At 40.4% G+C, this 21,738-nt stretch overlaps 1 protein-coding gene and 1 long non-coding RNA gene across 11 annotated transcripts in view; both read right to left on the bottom strand.

Moving 5' to 3' along the window:
* Positions 1-21,738, bottom strand: part of SETX (senataxin) — an 89,212-nt gene that overhangs the window by 51,838 nt on the left and 15,636 nt on the right. For all 10 annotated transcript variants that reach the window (XM_074394584.1, XM_074394590.1, XM_074394588.1 and 7 more), the window contains 5 exons: positions 10,406-10,625; positions 9,287-9,406; positions 5,905-6,076; positions 5,679-5,766; positions 778-4,956 (listed from right to left, as the gene is read on the bottom strand). In XM_074394584.1, coding sequence (XP_074250685.1) covers positions 778-4,956; positions 5,679-5,766; positions 5,905-6,076; positions 9,287-9,406; positions 10,406-10,625 — 4,779 coding nt within the window. The remainder of the gene's footprint in view (positions 1-777; positions 4,957-5,678; positions 5,767-5,904; positions 6,077-9,286; positions 9,407-10,405; positions 10,626-21,738) is intronic.
* On the bottom strand, positions 14,251-21,737 carry LOC141583703 (uncharacterized). Its single transcript, XR_012516504.1, has 2 exons — positions 20,222-21,737; positions 14,251-18,753 (listed from the first exon to the last, which is right to left on the bottom strand). It is a non-coding gene; the product is annotated as an uncharacterized LOC141583703 (long non-coding RNA).

The following is a 21,738-nucleotide window of genomic DNA, read 5'->3' as shown; positions in this document are numbered from 1 at the left end:
CCTTTACCTGTGTATCAATAAACATTTCCTCCTGTGTTACCTCTGGACTTGGTACATTAGCACCTTGAGTTGTGTCTCAGCTCCAAGGGGCAGAGGGTTAACTGGTGTTTCCAGCTGGGCACAGTGGCTCATGCCCGTAATCCCAACACTTTGGGAAGCTGGTGGATCACCTGAGGTCAGGAGTTTGAGACAAGCCTGACCAACACGGTGAAACCCCATCTCTACTAAAAATACAAAATTAGCCAGGCCTGGTGGTACATGCCTGTAATCTTAGCTACTTGGGAGGCTGAGGCAGAAGCAGCACTTGAACCTGTGAGATGGAGATAGCAGTGAGCCAAGATCGCACCATTGCACTCCAGCCTGGGCAGCAAGAGCAAGACTTTGTCTCAAAAAAAAAAAAAAAAAAAAAAAAAGTGTTTCCTCCATACTGCCAGTATCTAGAACAGTGGCTGGCACAAATGTCTGTTCAACAGGAAACCTAAAAGCAGTATCTAAATCAAAAAGATCAACCATTTTAACGATACTCTTTTTCCTTTGGAGACAGGGTCTCGCTCTGTCACCCAGGTTGCAGTGCAGTGGTGCAATCTCAAAACACTGCAACCTACGCCTTCTGAGTTCAAGCAATTCTCTGCCTCAGCCTCCCGAATAGCTGGGATTACAGGCACCCGCCACCACACCTGCCTCATGACTGAACTATCTCTCTCTCAGTTTTACTCAGCAAGGCAAAGAGGTAACTTGAAAAGTTTGAAGAGGCATACAAATGAAACACATACTTACTGTTTCAAAAGTATTCAATACCATCAAAGGGAAAAAAACATTAAAATAATCTCCACAATCGTGAAATCTGACAGGCACAGGTCTTGAGATGGACTGACAAAGGCTTGCAGGGGGCCCACACTGATTAAAGTTCAAAAACATTTCGTATTTCCATTTTAAGACCTCTTTAACGAAGGTATCAGAGACAGACTGCGATGTCAAGAAAATGTTTACTGGAGAGGAAGATGGAAAATATTTGTTTTCACCAAATGGAACTTTGCAACCTTGCCTGCTGGAATTATTTGGAGACTGAGGCTGAAGAACATTGCATGAATTCATTTCATCCACTGGCTTCTGAGATACAAGGGGAGTTGGCTGTGGTACTTTCAAAATTGACTGTAACCCATTTGATTTATTTTTTAGGGATGGTGAAAGGGCTGAAGAAGATTCCAAAGATTTAGAAAGACTAGCAATTCGTGAAGTACTCTTTGAGCTAAAAATCTTAGCAGTGGTAGGTCTCAAAGGTTTAGATGCAGAAAGGGGCAAGCCAGGTTTACGAAATACATCTTCATCTGCCGCTTTCACTTCAGAGTGTTCTGAGCAGTATTCACCCTGATTTTTCGTGGCTTCAACACAATCTTTGTACTTACACTTTGTGCCACTCAAAGATTCCAACTGAGGCCGACTTACAGAATCTTCTTCAACCTGAACTGTATCTTTTCCATGAATTAGTTCAATGAATTTATAATTATCATTCTCCATTTGCGAACATAAATCCATATCTTCAGGATCATGCTGTGTTAAAAATAAGTTATCTTCCTCTGTATTACTGCTGGGGTCAGGCTCTCCCTCTTTCAAAGTTGCCGTTTCTATATGATGTACTGACAGATCACCTCCACCTAGAGGGTCCTCTGAAGTAGTGACAATTACTTCATTTATCGGTATTGTTCCACTTAACACTACAGAATCACACTGGTTCAAAAGGCAAACATCATCAGTCACTGGAGATCCATGTTTTGCTTTAGTGGTTTCTGGTTCAGAAGGCATGCATTTTATTATCTGTTTTCCATTACTGTTGGCAAGAACTTCAGTTTCTCCTGTATCATTATAATCTGACCTATCAGATTCTGGTACAGATGTGTCAGATTTGTGTGCTGTATGCAGCCCTGTTCTTGTAGCATCTGTACTTTTACAACCAGAAAGTCCTCTTCTATTTTTTTGTGATTTGGGTCTCATCTGCCTTCGCATCTGAAGTTCTTGACTAATCAGCAGTTTCTTGTTATTTCTGACAGACAGGTTCTGAGGAGGAATTAATTTAGTCTTTTTTGGAGTATCAACTACCCCAACAGCTCTGCCATGATCACGTAATTGAGCTAAATAATCTAAAGATCGCTGGGACAACTCAAATGCCATACGAGGACCCTTTTTCAGGCGAAGTCTCTCAGCTGTTGAAGTTGGTTCAGGATACTGACGAAATTTCTTTGGTGGCACTACAGCAGGAGTTGTCCTACAACTTAGGTAATTGGAACTCTTATTCTGTCCTTTTTTGGCATCTGAATGCGTTTTCTTAGGGTTCTTAGAAACTGGAACTTTCTTGACAGGTTCTGAATTAGCACAAAGCTTTGAAGATTTCTTTTGTGAAACTGTAGTGGCTCTCTGAATACTTGAATTGGGAGTAGTAGTCCTTCCAGCTGTACTTTTAAAATCGTTTCCAGCAAGCTCTCTCTTATTAGTATCAGACTGGCCCTCATTTATGACAGAAGATGAAGGCCTCACAAGATCTTCAGCCATTGGTTTTTCAGATCGTTTTCTCTTAGGCTTTTTTACTTCAATTTCACAAAATTCCTCAACAGAAATACTACTGTTCTGTTGTCTCATGTGTTCTTCAGTGCCCTCTGCTCCTTTTTCAACAACTTCAGATACATAATCTGTACAACCCCGATCATCTGTGATATTGGCTATATGAGTCAAACAATTTTTCTCATCATCTTGAACTGAATTATTATTGTCTAGATAATCTTGCCAAACTGAAAACACTTCAAATGTACTTTCAAACTCAAAACACTGAGAATCACATTCCTCAAGCTGCAAGAGAGACTTTGTCTTTTCTTCCTTTACTGGATTCTTTTCCTCCTTACTATTAACTATTGAAATGTGCTGCCCTGGGCTTTCCTTTTCAATGCATATTTTGTCCTGTTTAGTGAGTTTCTTAAGACTCAGGATTGTTTCATCATCATCATCAGAATCTGAAATAATAATAACCTGTCCACAGGAGGTATCTCCAGCATTATTTTGGTTAGCTGTGAAACATCTTTTATGTTCTTTCACTTTCCTTTGTAGCTGGGATGAGCTCTGAGGTGAATCTGATGGAAACTTACTAAGACTGGCTTGAGCTATTAAAGATAATTTGTGAAGGTCTCTGTCTATCTGAGAATCCGTTAAGGTGTCAGATTTAGGACTGATAACAGGGGCCTGTTCTCTTGTCAAGCTAAAAGAAATCCGATTGGTACTATTACTCATCTCCTTATCTCTTGATTCAGGTACAGTCACAAGATCATTAAAGGAAGATGATTGCTTCACTACAGTATCGGTCATTTCTGTAAAGGGGATCAAATCTTTATCAACAACATGACATTCCTGTATTTTACAATTGTTTTCATGGGAAGAGAAAATATCTAACTCTGCATTCTTTAATTGTTTCTCTTTTGGCAATAAATTGTTCTGAGATTTTTGTTCTCCATTCTTATCATCATCCAGAACACCACTAGGGTCTAAAGAAAGATTGTGTATGAAACCATCTCCTTTCTGAACTCCTGTGTCTTTCCTTGAATAGAAACTCTCAATGTTAGATACAGTTGGATTTTCATCTAAATTGATAGCATTATTGACCAAAGTAATCTTCCTGTGTTGCTTCATTACATGTGATAACTTTGCACAGATTTCATCTTTCTTTTCCTTAATTTTTTGTTTTAAGGTTTTAGCAAGAGCATCACCCTTTAAAGAGAAATCTTCATTTGATGCAGACACTTTTTCCAAAGCATCAGTGCTAGAATCAGTCAATAAATGCGTTGATACTATTATTCCTCTGTCACATCCCCTTTCTGGACCATTTCTTGAAGTACAATTCTTTGATGTATATGAAGAGTTCTCTTTTACAGACTTCTGGTTCCTTGTACTTATTTTAATTGGACCTTCAGCTCTTTCAGTAAAAAGGTTTTTACTACTCTGCTTTAAGCATGACCCAGCTGAGAGATGGTCTTCTAGTTTTACATCCTTTATAGAATCTTGCTCATTATTGTCACCTTCTATACTGTTATCTGCTTTGATCAATACATTGTCTTGCGTTTTCATTGGTTCTTTAGAAAATGTTGGGCTGGAATCTCCCCAACAATGCATATCTTTTCTAGACTTCTTCCCTATTTGCTCACTTTCTTCTTTATTATTAGATGCAGGAGACGTTTTACATGTAGAAGTCAGATCCACAAAAGTGTTACATGGAGGTGCTTTAAATTTTATGTTTCTAATAATTTGCTTTAAGCAAGTTTGTAGCTCGTGGGTTTCCTGACTAGTCAACTGCCAGCCTAGAGATAAATTTCCTCTAAGGAATAAGTTGAGCTTATCCCAGAATCGCTTGCAAAGAGAATGCTGCCCAAGCTGATAACCTTCTTTAAGAAGACTTCTAATCAACTGCACACAAGCAAGTTGTACAGAATTAGATGGCATTGAATGCAACGACAGTGATGATATCATTGCTGTTCCTTTGGAGCAATTTCCAGATGACTTCTCAGAACTCCGTGCAAATGCAGTGGTAGGAAGCTTGGCACATTTGACAACAGCTTCCACCCATTGTTGGGAACTTACCCAGAGCAAATGCAAACATTTTTTATTTCTATGCAGTTCAATCACCGATACCAAAATTAGAAGAAAAAATTCAGTGACTTTGTCACACACGGCATCTGTTTGGTTGAGGACTTCTTTGACTTCAGAGTACAGATGATGAATAACCTCTAGTATGTAAGCCACACCCAAATCCTTAAGATCCATGAGGGACTGAACAAAAGGTATGAACCATAAAAATGTGCTGTTATGAACACGCATGTCTTGGCCAATATCTGACTGAAGTACATTGGCTAACGTTTCCATTTCTTCATACATGTTAGGACAATAATCTGGGCAAATGGCTGTTCTCCATCCAGAATCCTAAAAAGAAAAAAATGCTCATGTTCAGATAAATAAGCACCATTTATGATAGGTTTAACACTCAAATCATTAACAAAAATATGTTTCTCAACTCTCTTATTTTGGTTTACAACATTATTATGGTATACAATGGTATAATTATGGCATACAATTATATCACAATCATAATATACCTAACTCCCAAGAAACTGAAATATAAATTGAATTTTGAGATTAAAGTTTCATGAAAAGGCAAATTTATACCACCTTCATATACTCTTGACTTTCTTTCCACTAGCTAGTTTTAATTTCTACTCATGCTACTTATGTACCCATAAACTTTCCATCTTTCCCAAATGTACTTAGAAACTAATTTTCCGGCCGGGCATGGTGGCTCATGCTGTAATCCCAGCACTTTGGGAGGCTGAGGCGGGTGGATCACGAGGTCAAGAGATCAAGACCATCATGGCCAACATGGTGAAACCCCGTCTCTACTAAAAATACAAGAAAATGAGCTGGGCATGGTGGCGCACGCCTGTAGTCCCAGCTACTTGGGAGGCTGAGGCAGGAGAATCTTTTGAACCCTGGACGTGGAGGTTGCAGTGAGCCAAGATGGCGCCACTGCACTCCAGCCTGCTGACAGAGCAAGACTCTGTTTCAAAAAACAAACAAACAAACACTGTCTACACAAGATAAAGGCAATAACATATCATCTAAATTTTCAGTGTTTTTTTTTTTAATACCTTTTTGGTCTTTTCAGGATTAAAATTGTATACAATCTGGCTGCATGTCACCATATCATCCAAATATGACTCCGGTTCTACCTTGGTCCTTAAATATTAAGAATAAATAGAAATTACTGAAATGAAGGGGGAGGAAATAAAAGGAAGAAACACCTCTTGTTAAGTAATTTAGCTGTAACACACTTTCTTGTAGAGATGCTTAAATCTTGACATTAGCTGAACTAACCTTACAGAGCTGTTCCGTATATGCTGAATCTCTCTATTGTAGCTTGTGTTGTTGATAATGGTTTGAAATGCTTCAATAGGATCAATACGTTGACCCCAGACCTTAGAACCAAGACGATCCAGAATCAACATAAAACAGTGTAATGCTGGCCAGAAAGGATCGACACTATCATCTGAAATACAATGGCACAATCATTGAATTACAAAACAGTTAGAAAAATATACAAAAACATATTGAGAATTAAGCATTCTTTATCTGGTTAGTAGCAACAGAACTAAAAGCCAAGCAGCAAATAATTTAAGGTAACACACCACCAATCCCTACAGACACATAAGTTTTAAAAAGAGGTACATTTTCGAAAACCTTTTTCAATCAATAGTATGATGCTTCTGCAAAATAATAATAATAATAATAATAATAATAATAATGGCAAACAAATTATTTAATGGGCAAGAAAACAGTCTAGGTAAACACAATCTTCTCAGACCCTGTTTGCCATACCAGAAACAACCTTTCTAACTCAGCTCCTCAACCTCTCCCTAAACTTTATAGTTCCATCTTCCAATAACAGAAAAGGAGAAGAAAAAAATAAAGAAAAAGAAGCTTGGTATTTACAGATCTACATGAAGCCCATAATACAAGAAAATCTGTTTAAGCATGATCCTAAATTTTATGTCATACAGCTAGCGTTAAGGGTCTAAATCCCTTAGCTAAGGGTAAGGCAAAGATACACACTCTTCATCTATCTGTATCTCAACATGGCTTTGCTGTTATCTACTTTTCATCCAACTTGCAGAAACTTCCATTAGTCACAAGCTCTTTCCTCTACCCCTTTCACTCTTCTCTATCAGAGAGGCAGTAGCAAGATACTGTCCTCCTCAAAGGCCTTCAAAGGCTCCGTAATGTATTCCAAGAAAATTCAAAGTCCTCAGCCAAGAACTTAAAAGATCTTGATCTACTGTTTATTGCCATTTTTATTTTTCATATTACCATAATCATACACCATCTACAGCAAAAATAGATCACTGGCTTTTTCCGAAATAAGCACCAAAATGCCTTCGCTACTAGGACAACCTATCAAAATTCTATCCATCCTTAAAAGTCCAGCTTAAATGCCTCCTCCTATATTAAACTTTCCCCCACTTTAGTCATCTACAGTACTCTTCTGAGGCAAGTGCTTGAATTCACTCAGTTACTGCTAGTTGTTAAGTCATCCTAGAACATGTGACTTTAATTCCCTCATCTTTCTCAGACTTTATCACAGTCATCTGAACTTTCTCTTATATTTTTTTATCCTCTACTACATCTGAAACACTGCCTGTGTCTAGTGAGCTCACAAATAAGAAAGTAGTTAGGCGAAGACAATTATAAAGTTTCTTAAAGAGGTAATTAAAATTTTGAAGACAAGGCTGGGTTCAGTGCCTCACGCCTATAAATCCCAACACTTTGGGAGGCCGAGGCAGGAGGACTGCTTGAGGTTAGGAGTTCAAGGACAGCCTAGGCCACATAGTGAGACTTCATCGCTATCAAAAATTTTTAAATTAGCTGGGTAAGGGGGCACATGCCTGTGGTCCCAGCTACTAGGAAGGCAGAGGCAGGAGAATGACTTGAACCTGGGAGGTCAATGCTACAGTGAGACCTGACTGAACCATTGCACTCCAGGGTGGGAGACAGAGTGAGATCCTGTCTCAAAAGGGAACAAAAAAAGGTTTTTTTTGAAAATGGTAAGGGAGATAGCTTAGCAGAAAGGACAGAATTATGTATGTAGTTAGGCACAGGGAAAGAAATAAACAATATAGGTAGTAAATGTTGGCAGAAGAGTAACAGCCTTAATCAGAAATAATCTAGCAAGAAAATATATGCCACAAGCTGGGCACAGTGGCTCACGTCTGTAATCCCAACACTTTGGGAAGCCAAGGTAGGCAGATCACACAAGGCCAGGAGTTCAAGACTAGCCTGGCAAACATGGTGAAAGCCCATCTCTACTGAAAATACAAAAATTAGCTGGGTGTGGTGGTGCACACCTGTAATCCCAGCTACTCAGGAGGCTGAGGCAGGAGAATCGCTTGAACCCAGGAGGCCGAGGCTACAGTGAGCCAAGATCGCACTACTGCACTCCAACCTGGGTGACAGAGAGAGAAAGAGACTCAGTCTCAAAACGAAAAAAAAAAATGTGTGTGTGTGTGTGTGTGTGTGTGTATATACACACACACACATACACACACACACGCACGCACTATCAACAAAAGAATAACATTATTTATATTAGAATCTCCCACAAATGAGTTTATATACAACATTCAAGTTGCCTGAAGAGAAGTAAATGAAGGGAAAAAATTATATTTGTAATGTTTTCATAGGATCTGGTATACTTGGTCTTTATTAATTTATTACTTCATCAAGATTAGAAACCCTTATTTAATTACAGATCTTTAATGATTAGCATGACACAAGCACCAGCAAAAGGAGGTCGGGATCTAATAATAAACACGACCACAAGTTTTAGGCATCACTATCTAGACTATCTAGAGCAGTATATCCAAGACAATGTTCTGTGACGATGGAACTCTTCTGTCTATGCATTAATCAACACAGTGCAGACACACAAGGCTGCTGAGCCTTGAAATATGGCTAGTGGGACCACATAACTGCATTTATAATTTTAATTAACTTAAATTTTAATCACATGTGGCTAGCAGTTACTGTACTGGACAGAGAAGCAGAGAAACAAAGAGGTAGGCAAAGGAAGGCCATGGGACAGAGAAGGCTTTTCCCACAATATTAACCACAATGTCAACCACAATGTCATTACAAACGGATCTCCCAGAGGGTTCTGATTTTCATCCTACCACCAACTTTTTCATATTAAAAACTAGATTAACTTCCCTTCTATGAAAGGAAGGTGTTGCATTAAATTCTAAAGGTCCTTTCTGATTTAACAGTCTGAATCTGGGTAGGGCACGGTGGCTCACACCTGTAATCCCAGCACTTTGGGAGGCCAAGGCAGGCAGATCACCTGAGGTCTGGATCAGCCTGGCCAATGTGGTGAAACCCTATCTCTACTAAAAATACAAAAAAAATAGCCAGGTGTGGCCATGTGTATCTGTAGTCCCAGCAACTTGGGAGGCTGAGGCAGGGGAATTGCTTTGAACCCAGGAGGTGGAAGTTGCAGTGAGCCAACATCACACCATTGTACTCCAGCCTGGGCAACAAGAACAAGACTCCAACTCCAAAAAAAAAAAAAAAAGACTGAATCTGTTAATAAACCAGAAAAATTCTTTTCTCCACAACATACACCAATTCCTGCAATGACACTATCATTTTTAAAGTGCATCATCATCACCACCATACTCAAAAACATTCAGCAAGTAAAGTTTATTACCATCTGATTGCCTCTCCATGGTGTGAAGTATTAATTGCATAAAATCATTTTGTTTGTCTGGGCCCAACAATAGTGAATCCATGGCTTGTTCCTCAAGAATGGTCAGCAACATGCAAATACCTGTAAGATCATTTAGAGTTTTCTTGAATTGATGAGATAATACTATTCTAATGCCTTCAATGGTTTAGTGTGCAAAAGAAAAACAAGACAGAAAGATGAAGCAAGATAGCATTGTAGTATTTAGTTTCTCAAACATTTAAGTCTCAGATATTCATACACAACTGCTCCCAAGTAACAGAACTTTACACTAATTCAAGTGTGAAAGTGGAAAATGATTAGAAAACGATTTCTAAGATAACTACCATGAAACTTTTATTTCATCAATGTAAGAAGCCTTCAGTTTTAAGATGTACCATATTCCATATACCAGAAAGAAAGAAAAGAAAAAAAATCACTGCCAATCATGACACATGACCTTAAGATTTGGAATCAAGGAAATGGTGCAGAACTATTTTAAGCCACTACAGGACTAGTAAACAATGCTGATTAACTTTTAAATAAGATTCGATTCATTTGCCAGCACTTGAAAATGTAACTATTGTACAGAAAGCTAGGATAATGTTTAGTAACAAGGATAATGTTTAGTAACAAGATGTGTAATAATTAAGCCAACTTAATGACAGAATAAAAACTGAGAACTATAAAATCCTATCTTTAGCAATTCTTATCAGATCACCAAAAGAGAACACTTCCTTTTTAAGACACTCATAAAAACTATAAGGCTGGGTGTGGTGGCTCATACCTGTAATCTCAGCACTTTAGGAGGCTGAAGCGGGAGGATCACCTGAGGTCAGGTGTTCGAGACCAGCCTGATTAAAATGGTGAAACCCATCTCTACTAAAAATACTTTTTTAAAAAATAGCCAGGTGTGGTAGTAAACGCCTGTAATCACAGCTACTCAAGAGACTAAGGCAGAAGAATTGCTTGAACCTGGGAGGTGGAGCTTGCAGTGAGCAGAGATGGTGCCACTGCACTCCAGCTGGGCAACAGAGCAAGATTCTGTCTCAAAAAAACAGAACCATAGGGAAATACTAATATTAGTGTAGGAACAATACTCACCTAACCAATAGTTTTTGTAGTTGGTAGTATCATACATGTGTGAGGGCAGAAGAATCAGTTTACCCTTCTCAAGGACAGAAGAAGTATAAATGTCTGGACTCTCCAAAAGCCCCAACTCAATGACTTTAAAAAGGCAAGTTAAAACCTCTTGTAAGTCATAATAATCATCTCTGTCCACTTTCCCCAAGTTTCTTGCAGTCAGGATAGCCCAACGCCGAACCTAAATGCAGAACATAATGTGTTTATTACTTAATTCAATAAACAATGGTCTACATTGTTTATTGTATAATTTATACAGCAAGAGCACAGGTAAGAAAACAGGATTCTCTGCAAATTTTAAGACATGTGAGATACTAATTAATGCAATGTATAAATCTTATTTGATCCTGATTTGAACATACTGACCGTAATAAACAGTTCTAGACAATCGTTTCCATTCATTCAAACACTGATGCCAACACAACATTAAGAAATTATTCTTTTAGGGCCAGGCACAGTGGCTCACGCCTGTAATCCCAGCACTTTGGGAGGCCAAGGCAGGTGGATCACAAGGTCAAGAGATCAATACCATCCCGGCCAACATGGCGAAACCCCATCTCTACGAAAAAATACAAAAATTAGCTGGGCTTGGTGCCATGCACCTGTAGTCCCAGCTCCTTGGGAGGCTGAGGCAGAAGTATTGCTTGAACCCGGGAGGCAGAGGTTGCAGTGAGCCGAGATCGCACCACTGCACTCCAGCCTGGCGCCTGGTGACAGAGTGAGACTCTGTCTCGGGGTTGGGGGGGGGGGAATATATATATATGAGAATATATATATATACACATATATATATATATATACACATATATATATATACACATATATATATATTCTTTTAGATGCAATAACAGCATTTTTCTGGCCAGCGCAGTGGCTCATGCCTGTAATCTCAACACTTTGGGAGCCTGAGGTGGACAGATCACCTAAGGTCTTGAGTTTGAGACCAGCCTGGCCAACATGGCAAAACTTTGTCTCTACTAAGAATACAAAAAAATTAGCCAGGCAAGGTGGTGCACTCCAGCTGCTTGGGAGGCTGAGGCAGGACAATCACTTGAACCTGGGGTGAAGAGGTTGCAGTGAGCCAAGATCATGCCACTGCACTCCAGCCTGGGTGACAGAGTAAGACTCCATCTCAAAAAATGGTAATAATATTCTTCTGTTTTTTAAGTCCTTATCTTTTAGAAATACATACGAAAATATTTTGTGGATGAAATGCTCTGATATCTAAGATTTGCTCTAAACTAATCCAAAGGTAAGTGGAAGGCTGATCATGTATGGATAATAAAGCTAACTGATGGATGGGGGGTTTATTACACCATTCTCGCTACTTTCATGTTTATAATTTTCCATAACAGAATGAACATTCTGTTCAAAAAAGGAAAGAAAACACAAAATGAGGAATCTCAAAAGAAATCAAAGGGCATTTCTACATGGCAGAATAACACAGAGAAGTGATTTTGTATTTCTTAAAGGCTTTGAATTAAATTTAGTGCTCATAGCCAGCCTTAAAAAAATTAAAAAACAGCCGGGCGCGGTGGCTCAAGCCTGTAATCCCAGCACTTTGGGAGGCCGAGGCGGGTGGATCACAAGGTCAAGAGATCGAGACCATCCTAGTCAACATGGTGAAACCCCGTCTGTACTAAAAATACAAAAAATTAGCTGAGCATGGTGGCACATGCCTGTAATCCCAGCTACTCAGGAGGCTGAGGCAGGAGAATTGCCTGAACCCAGGAGGTGGAGGTTGCGGTGAGCCGAGATAGCGCCACTGCACTCCAGCCTGGGTAATAAGAGTGAAACTCCGTCTCAAAAAAAAAAAAAAAAATTAAAAAACAAACTAGGTGGGCCGCTGTGGCTAACTCCTGTAATCCCTGCACTTTGGGAGACGCAGGCGGGTGGATCACTTGAGGTCGAGAGTTCGAGACCAGCCTGGCCAACATGGTAAAACCTCATCTCTACTAAATATACAAAATTAGCCAGGCGTGGTGGCACATGCCAGTAATCCCAGCTACTCAGGAGGCTGAGGCAGAAGAATCGCCTGAACCTAGGAGGCAGAGGTTGCAGTGTGCCAAGATCGCAATACTGCACTCTAGTCTGGGCAGCAAGGGCAAAAATCCGTCTCAAAAAAAAAAAACAAAAAAAACTAGGCCAGGAGTGGTGGCTCATGCCTGTAATCCCAGCACTTTGGGAGGCTGAGGCAGGCAGATCACGAGGTCAAGAGATCAAGACCATCCTGGCCAACATGTCTTTACTAAAAATACAAAATACAAAAATTAACTGGGTATGGCGGTGCGCAGCTGTAGTCCCAGCTACTCAGGAGGCTGAGGCAGGAGAACTGTTTGAACCTGGGAGGCGGAGGCTGCAGTGTGCTGAGATTGCACCACTGCACTCCAGCCTGGGTGACAGAGCGAGATGCTGTCTCAAAAAAAAAAAAAAAAAAAAAAAAAAAGCTAAATAGAACAGAAAAATATCTAAGTACATCCTTCACAATGTAAGTATTATTTCACAAAATACTTTATATTACATATGTACATGTATACACAAGGAAAACATTTTTTACTACAACTTGTAGTCGAAAGGTGGAAAAACACAGACCCCACAAGTAAAAGTATGAGCTCTATGTCAACATAAGCTACAAATTACAAACTACTGAAAAAGTTTTGGAATCCATGAGTCCTTACTGATAGTAAGTGGTAGAAGGGGGAAAGACTCTTGATTACTGTACAATCAATGTCAAGTGGTAACTAGTAAAGATGGAGTGTGCTGGAGTTAGGAAACTACCATATATTTTTTTTTTTCCTTTTTTTGAGACAGAGTCTTGCTCTGTCGCCCAGGCTGGAGTGCAGTGGCATGATCTCAGCTCACTGCATCCTCCTTCTCCTGGGTTCAAGCAATTCCCTGCCTCAGCCTCCCAAGTAGCTGGGATGACAGGTGCCTGCCACTACGCCCAGCTAATTTTTGTATATTTAGTAGAGATGGGGTGTTTCACCATGTTGGCCAGGCTGATCTTGAACTCCTGACTTCAGGTGATCTGCCTGCCTTGGCCTCCCAAAGTGCTGGTATTGACAAGCGTGAGCCACTGCACCCAGTCCTACTTTTTTTTTTTTTGAGAAAGAGTCTAGCTCTGTTGTCCAGGCTGGAGTGCACTGGCATCATCAGGGTTCGAAGCCTCAACATCCTGGGCTCAAGTGATCCTCCCACCTCAGTCTCCTGAGTAGCTAGGGCTACAAGTATGCAACTCCACACTCAGCTATTTAAAAAAAATTTTGGTGGGCCAGGTGCAGTGGCTCAATGCTGTAATCCCAGCACTTTGGGAGGCCAAGGCAGGCAGATCACGCGGTCAGGAGATCGAGACCATCCTGGCCAACAGGTGAAATCCTGTCTCTCCTAAAAATAAAAATAAAAAAATTCGCTGGGCATGGTGGTGCATGCCTATAGTCCCAGCTACTCCGGAAGCTGAGGCAGAAGAACTGCTTGAACCCAGGAGGGGGGGTTCAAGGTAGTGAGCCGAGATTGCGCCACTGCGCTACAGCCTGGATGACTGTGAGACTCTGTCTCAAAAAAAACATATTTTTTTGCAGACATGGGTTCTTGCTATGTTGTCAGGCTGGTCTTGAATTCCAGGCTTCAAGCAATGCCCTCCAGCCCTGGCTTCCTAAAGTCCTGAGATTTTGAGCATGAGCAACCAGACCCTGCCCTTTTCCCAATTTTTAACTAGTATTTTCACTATCTTTATGGTGTCTTTTGATAAACAGTAACTTTCATTTTAATATAGTCAAGTTCATCAACTTTCCTTTCATGATCAATACTTTCTTTTTTATAAAAACCCTTCCTCAGCAAGCATGGTGGCTCATGCATGTAATCTCAACACTTTGGGAGGCTGAGGTGGCGGGGCACTTGAAACAAGAGTTCAAAACTAGCCTGGGCAATATGGCAAAACCCCATCTCTACAAAAAATTAGACAGGTGTGGTGGCAGAGGCAGGAGGATGGCTTGTACTACTCAGGAGGCTGAAGCAGGAGAATTACTTGAATCTGGGAGGCAGAGGATACAGTAAGCTGTAATCATGCCACTGCACTCCAGCCTAGGTGACAGAGCAAGACCCTGCCTCAAAAAAATAAAAATAAAACAAACCTTTCCTCATCTTACAATCTGAATGACACACAACTCTATTTCCTGCTAAGAGTTTGAAAACCGAACCTAACTATGGTTTTTAGGATAGATTTTATCATTATCATAATGAGGTAGAGATCTAACTTCTCTTTCCATATAGTACACCTTTCCTATCATCTCCATTTTCAGTCCCTCTTTACCTCACAGACCTTACACATTGTCTCCTTAAAATATCAAAGATCCAAATGAGTAGGTATTTTTTTTTTTTTTTTTTTTTTTTTTTTTAAGATGGAGTCTTGCTCTTGTCGCCCATGCTGGAGTGCAGTGGCGCAATCTCGCCTCACTGCAGCCTGTCTTCCAGGTTCAACTGATTCTCCTGCCTCAGCCTCCCAAGTAGCTAGGATTACAGGTGCCCGCCACCATGCTTGGCTAATTTCTGTATTTTTAGTAGAGACGGGGTTTCACCACGTTGGCCAGGCTAGTCTTGAACTCCTGACCTCATATCTGCCTGCCTTGGGCTCCCAAAGTGCTGGGATTACCAGGTGTAAGCCACCATGCCTGGCCGAGTAGGCCTCTTTGAGCTTTCTATTTTATTCCACTGGCCAATCTATCTGTCCACATATGTCTTAGGACTATACATCCTAATTACTAAAGCTTCACAGTAAGTTCTGCTTATCAATCTCCCTTATCTACTCTTTTTCTGAGATGTTGTGACAATTTTTGGCACCTTCCTCTTTCATATAAAATTTTTCATAGCATCTTAACACATTATGCTAAAAACCTTGCTGGAATTTGTTAGAAACACTCTGAATCACAAGACTGGTTTGGAGGAAACGGGCATCTTTCTGTTATTAAGCTTTCCTATACTGTATAAAGTGTCTCTCTTCATTTATTTAGACCCTCTCATCTGTCAATTAAATTTTATAATCTTCCTTTAAAGGTCTTGATATCTTTGTGAGATTTACAGGTAGCCATTCAATATTTTTAAAATTTACTATAAATGGAAACTTCTTTTTGGCTACCTGTATTTAAAAATGTAACTGAGTTTTAGAAATCCATCTTACATCTAGTCACCTTGTTAAACTTCTATTGCTCATAACTTAGGGAGGTTTCCTATGGAAACGATCATAATATCATAAATAATGGCATTTTATTTTTTCTTTTCTTTTTTTTTGAGACAGAGTTTCGCTCTTGTTACCCAGGCTGGAGTGCAATGGCGCGATCTCGGCTCACCACAACCTCCGCCTCCTGGGTTCAGGCAATTCTCCTGCCTCAGCCTCCTGAGTAGCTGGGATTACAGGCACGCGCCACCACGCCCTGCTAATTTTTTTGTATTTTTAGTAGAGACGGGGTTTCACCGTGTTGACCAGGATGGTCTCGATCTCTTGACCTTGTGATCCACCCGCCTCGGCCTCCCAAAGTGCTGGGATTACAGGCTTGAGCCACCGCGCCCGGCAAGCATTTTATTTTTTCATCTCAAATCCTTGTGCCTCTAATTTAGTCTTCTAATATCTTTACTGGATTGACCAGAGCCTCTTTACAAAAGTGACAGTGAGCACTTTTGTCTTACTGCTGATTTTAAAGGAAATGCTTCATTAAAGGTTAGTTCATGCTGATGTTTCCTCCAGCTTTTATAGATACTATTAATTAAATTATGAAATTCCATTCTATTCATAATTTGCTAAGAATTTTAAATCACCAATGAATACTGACTTTTATCAAATGGTTCTTTTTTTGCATCTATTTAGATACTCATAGGTTTTCCCACTTTAATCTCTCTTGTGTGTCCTTTGAGACAAGGTCTCATTATGTTGCCCAGCTGGGGTGCAATGGCACCAGCACTTCCTGGGCTCAAGGAGGTGGCCTCAGCCACCAGAGTAGCTGGGACCACAGGTGCAAACCACCATGTCCAACTAATTTTTTTTTTTTTACTTTTTGGAGAGACAGGGTATCACCATGTTGCCCAGGTTGCTTTAATCTGTTAAAGTAACAAAATTAAACTTTTAATTTTTATTTTTGTGAGACAGTTTCACTCTGTCTGTCCCAGCTGGAGTGCAGTGGTGCAACTCAGCTCACTACAACCTCTACCTCCTAGGTTCAAGCAATACTTGTGCCTTAGCCTCCCAAGTAGCTGGGATTACAGGTGCCCACCACCACGCCAGGCTAATTTTTCTATTATTACTAGAGATGGGGTTTCTCCATGTTGGCCTGGCTGGTCTTGAACTCCTGACCTCAAGTGACCCACCTGCCTCCACCTCCCAAAGTGCTGGGATTATAGGCATGAGCTACAGCACTCGGCTGAGATTTTCTAATATTTCGTTTAGTATTTTTGCATCTATATTCATGACTGTAATTTACTTTTAACATGTTAGTCTTGTTTTTGTTGGGACTACAGGCAAGCACCACCATGCCCAGCTAATTTTTTTATTTTTTTGTAGAGATGTGGGTTCGCCATGTTGCCCAGGCTGGTCCCAAACTCCGAGGCTCAAGTCATCCACCAAACTCCAAGGCTCAAGTCATCCACTCTCCTTGGCCTCCCAAACTGTTGGAATTACGGGTATGAGCCACCATGCCCAGCCGATTCATTCTTTTTCCATCTCTCACACATCAACCTTTATTGTATACTTATATTTTAGATGTATCTCTTAGAAACAGAACTTAGTTTTTATTACTTTTGTAATCCAATCTGACCTTCAGCCAACAAATTCAGCCCATTTACATTAATATTGATACTCTTAAACCTGTTTATTATGTAAATACTTTTTTTCCTATTTCTTTCAATGTATCTTCAAAAAATAATTCATATTTATCTCCACACTTAACAGGATAAAAACTTTGTATGCTCTACCATCTTTGATCGCCTTACCTGACAATCCTGTCATGGTGATAACACCTGCTCAAAGTTATTATTGATATATAAGTTGAGTATCCCTTATTCAAAATGGTTGGACCAAAAGTGTTTCAAATTTTGATTTTTGGAAGATTTTGGAACAGTTGCTTATTTTATCAGTTAAGCATCCTTAATCAGAAATGCTCCAATGAGTGTTTCCTTTGAGCATAATGTCAGCAGTAAACAGCTTTCTGATTTTGGAGCACTTAGGATTTTGAGATTAGGGATGTGCAATGTGTACACACTTTCTTTGAATTTAGCAATGCATGCATATATTCATTTATTTATTTTGAGATAGGATCTCACTCTTAAGTAGCTAGGAATACAGGCACCTGGCTTTTTTTTTTTTTTTTTTTTTTTTTGGTAGAGACAGTGTCTCACTATGTTGCCCAGGCTGGCCTTGAATTCCTGGACGGAAGTGATCCTTCCTCCTATGCCTCCCGAAGTGCCAGGATTACAGGCAGAAGCCACAGCACCCAGCCTTTTTTCTTTTAAATAATAAACTTTACCACAGCATTCAGTCAACTATATGTTTCTTGTGCAACAACTGCTGGGTTCTTTTATGTTTTAAAACTTCATTCAGTGTGGGTCTTTGAGGGGCAAACGTCCTAAGACCCTCTATCATTAGAATGTTTTGATTATGCCAGCCAGGTGCAGTGGCTCACGCCTGTAATTGTAGCCCTTTGGGAGGCTAATGCAGGCGGATCATGAGGTCAGGAGATTCCCCTGGCCAACATGGGGAAACCCCATCTCTAATAAAAATACAAAAAAAAAGTTAGCTGGATGCGGTAGTATGCGCCTGTAATCCCAGCTACTTAGGAGGCTAAGGCAGGAGAATTGCTTGAATCTGGAAATGGAGACTGCAGTGAGCCAGAGTGAGACTCTTGTCTCAAAAAAAAAAAAAAAAGGTTTTGATGATGCCTTCATATTTAAATCACTTTGGCTACAGATGTAATTTTCAGTTTTAAACTCTCACTCAGAACTCTATAAAACTACTACTCTACTGTCTTTCTGCATTCAACGTGACTGCTACGAATCTGGTGTCAATCTGATTCTTGTGAAGTATAATCTTTTGTTTAAAGAACCTTTCGAATTTGTCTTTGATGTTCTTAAATTTTACTATTTTACGTAGGTATGGGGCTTTCTTCCCTTCTCTCCTCTTTGATGCTAATCAGCAGTCTCTTATTTTTTTTAAATTCCAGGAAATTCACCTCCCTTATATCTTTTTTTTTTTTCTTCTTCTGTGAGATGGAGTTTCACTCTTGTTGTCCAGGTTAGAGTGCAATGTTGTGATCTCAGCTCACTACAACCTCTGCCTCCTGAGTTCAAGTGATTCTCCCGCCTCAGCTTCCCGAGTAGCTGAGACTACAGGTACGCACCACCATGCCCAGCTAATTTTTTGTATTATTAGTAGAGATGGGATTTCACCACGTTGGCCAGGCTGGTCTTGAACTCCTGACCTCAGGTGATCCACCCACCTCGGCCTCCCAAAGTGCTGGGACTACAGGTGTGAGCCACTGTGCCAGGCCGTATCTCCAGTATTTCTTTGTCCTGATTTTTATTTTTCTCTTTCGGGGACATCTTACATCTTTGTTAGTAGTACTACTTCTACCCCCTTTTACATTTTCTATTTCTCTTTTTCTTAGGGATTTGCTCGTTCTCTTAGCTGTACCCACTATATTATTTATCCCATCTCCTGAAGGCTTTAATTATCTCATTTTTCAATCTTACAATTTGGCTTGGTTCTCACGTTTTCTAGTTCTCATTTCACATTAGTATCTTCCCTTATTTCTTCTAGTACATTTACTATAATAATTTTAAATTACAGGACAAGTATTCTAATATATCTGCTTCTACCAAAATCTTTATGTTTCTCATACGTCTATTGATTTTTAGTTTGTGAATTCCTTTTCACTCTGGGGTATTGGCTCCTATCAGGCAGTGCCTATGGAAGGCTAGACTCCAGACTGGCTTATGCCCAATCAATTCAGGGCTGAGTAGTGGATAAAATCCAAGGCAGAAAAACATAATCACTCACTACCTTGCATTTTAATTTTCTAAGTCAGGTAGTCACCCTTTACTCCCAGCGAGAGGCAGTTAATTAGAAGACACTACTGGGCTATAATCCCCCAGTCCTGGGACTGAGAGGGGATGACTAAAGCAATTATCCATGGTTAACTGGTCTCCACCTGCTTGTCTCAGTGCCTGACAAACATCAGGGGTCCTGATTTCATTCCTACCTCCACCTGGATCGGATCTTTTATTTGATACAGGTTTGGATGCAGGCATTCTTCATCTTAGGCAATGATGAAGGAGAACTGAAAGCACAACCTTAACAGTTCCTTTTCTCCTTTATTTTCCCAGAGCCCATTTCGTTCTCTGGCTGTGGGAAAATGCTCTAAGTGGTAATTCAATAGTGCCTCCCATAGGCACTGCCTGATAGGAGCCAATATCCCAGAGTGAAAAGGAATTCACCAACTAAGGATGTTCTCCTCCCCATCTCCCACATTCACCTTTCAAAACAGCTCTTGTCGGCTGGACGTGCTGGCTCACACCTGTAATTCCAGCACTCTGGGAGGCCAAAGCAGCCGGATCACTCAAGGTCAGGAGTTCGAGACCAGCCTGGCCAACATGGGGAACTCTTATCTCTACTAATAATACAAAAAATAAGCTGAGTATGGTGACACGTGCCTATAGTCCCAGCTACTCGGGAGGCTGAGGCAGGAGAATCTCTTGAACCCGGGAGGCAGAGGTTGCAGTGAGCTGAAACTGCACAACCGCACTCCAGCCTGGGCAGCAGAGTGAGACTCTATCTCAAAATATAAAAAATTAAAAATAATTAAAAAAATTTTTTTTAATAAACCAGCCCTTGTCAACTCAGAGTTTCTCCAGATTTTCTCCATTTTCTCTTTCAAGTTCCTCTAGAGATAAACTTAGGGAAAGGACCAATAGCACTGGTCTTCATTCTCTGTCAGAGCATGCATTTTCTTCATGTGTTTTTCAGGGATCTGGCTTGCTAGCTCATCCAACAGAGAAAAATTCTGTGTCCCTCCTACCACTACCCGTCCCCTTTCTAAATATAACTTTGGGCTGGTTTCTATCCATCCCTCAAAGTCCCACTCCAGATCTAGGTCTACTATCGGCAGCTCAGGACACAAAACCTTTGGTCACATAAGGGCAAGGAAGACTCAGTCATCAAGACTGCAAGTGCTTGGCTCAGGTCCTGGTTACAAGACCAGACCTGTTTCCTCCATATGTACACAGCTTTTAAAAAGCCAGTGAACCTTCATAATACTTTGGCGACCTTCTTTCACAGGCAGAGGAGCACCCCCATCCGCTCACCCCTCGTGTGAAGTACAGAGTTTGGCTTTGCTTCTTTGCCTTGCTTGGCGGATACTTCTAATTTCTGCTGTCTTGCACAAGCTGAATCCCCAGCTACCTACCACCACCCAGGCCTACAGGTTTCTACTCATTGATTACTTTGTGTTTCTGTTCCACTGCTGGTCCACAGAAATAGCTTTCCTTTTGAGGAATGTGATGATACCTCTTTTATTTTTTTTTCAGATTTTTTCCTATCATTGTTATGTGTTTGGCCCAGAAGAAAACCGAAATTCACCATCATCTTGACTGGCAATCCCATGACCATGATTTTTATTTCCTGCTTTTTAAAAACCACCATTTTTCTTGCCTCACACTGGCACAGCAGCTTTTCCTGGCTACTGGCTTAACACAGTTAGTTCTAGGTGGCATTATGCATGAGACCTGAAGCACAGATTGTCTTACCACAAAAGATGACCTTAGCCATCAGGCTATTTCAGGTTTCAATGCTATCTGTTCTGTTCCTGATCACTGTTCTGGCTTTTGTCCTTCTTCATTTCCAGCACCAGAATTTCCCAGTTCCCCTCCATACCTCCCTTTGTTTTAATTCTCATCTATCTGCAAAATAAATTTTCAAATGTTTTAACCAGTATTTCCATATGTCTGGAGTGGGACAAGCAGGTAAGAAAGTCAAGAGAAGAGTTCTTCTTGAGTTCAATTCAACATACTGAAAGAACATCAAGTTATTCCCATTTGTCTTTTAAGTTCAAGCATCACCTGTCAGTAAGTATTCCCCTACCCTCTCAGCTCAGATCCCCTCTTCTCTACCCCACAGCACCCTCTACTTAACTGTAGTAAATTTTAAAGCAAGAAAAATCTTAGCCAACTTTTTAAACAAAATCCACACCAAAAAACTCTATTACAGCTATCTACAGGTACAAAAGTACAGCATATCCTTCTATCGCCCAGCACTCATA

Source organism: Saimiri boliviensis, chromosome 2, assembly GCF_048565385.1.
Source record: "Saimiri boliviensis isolate mSaiBol1 chromosome 2, mSaiBol1.pri, whole genome shotgun sequence".
Taxonomy (NCBI): domain Eukaryota; kingdom Metazoa; phylum Chordata; class Mammalia; order Primates; family Cebidae; genus Saimiri; species Saimiri boliviensis.
The sequence above is the reverse complement of the archived record's forward strand: the minus strand, read 5'-3'. Positions and strand labels throughout refer to the sequence as shown.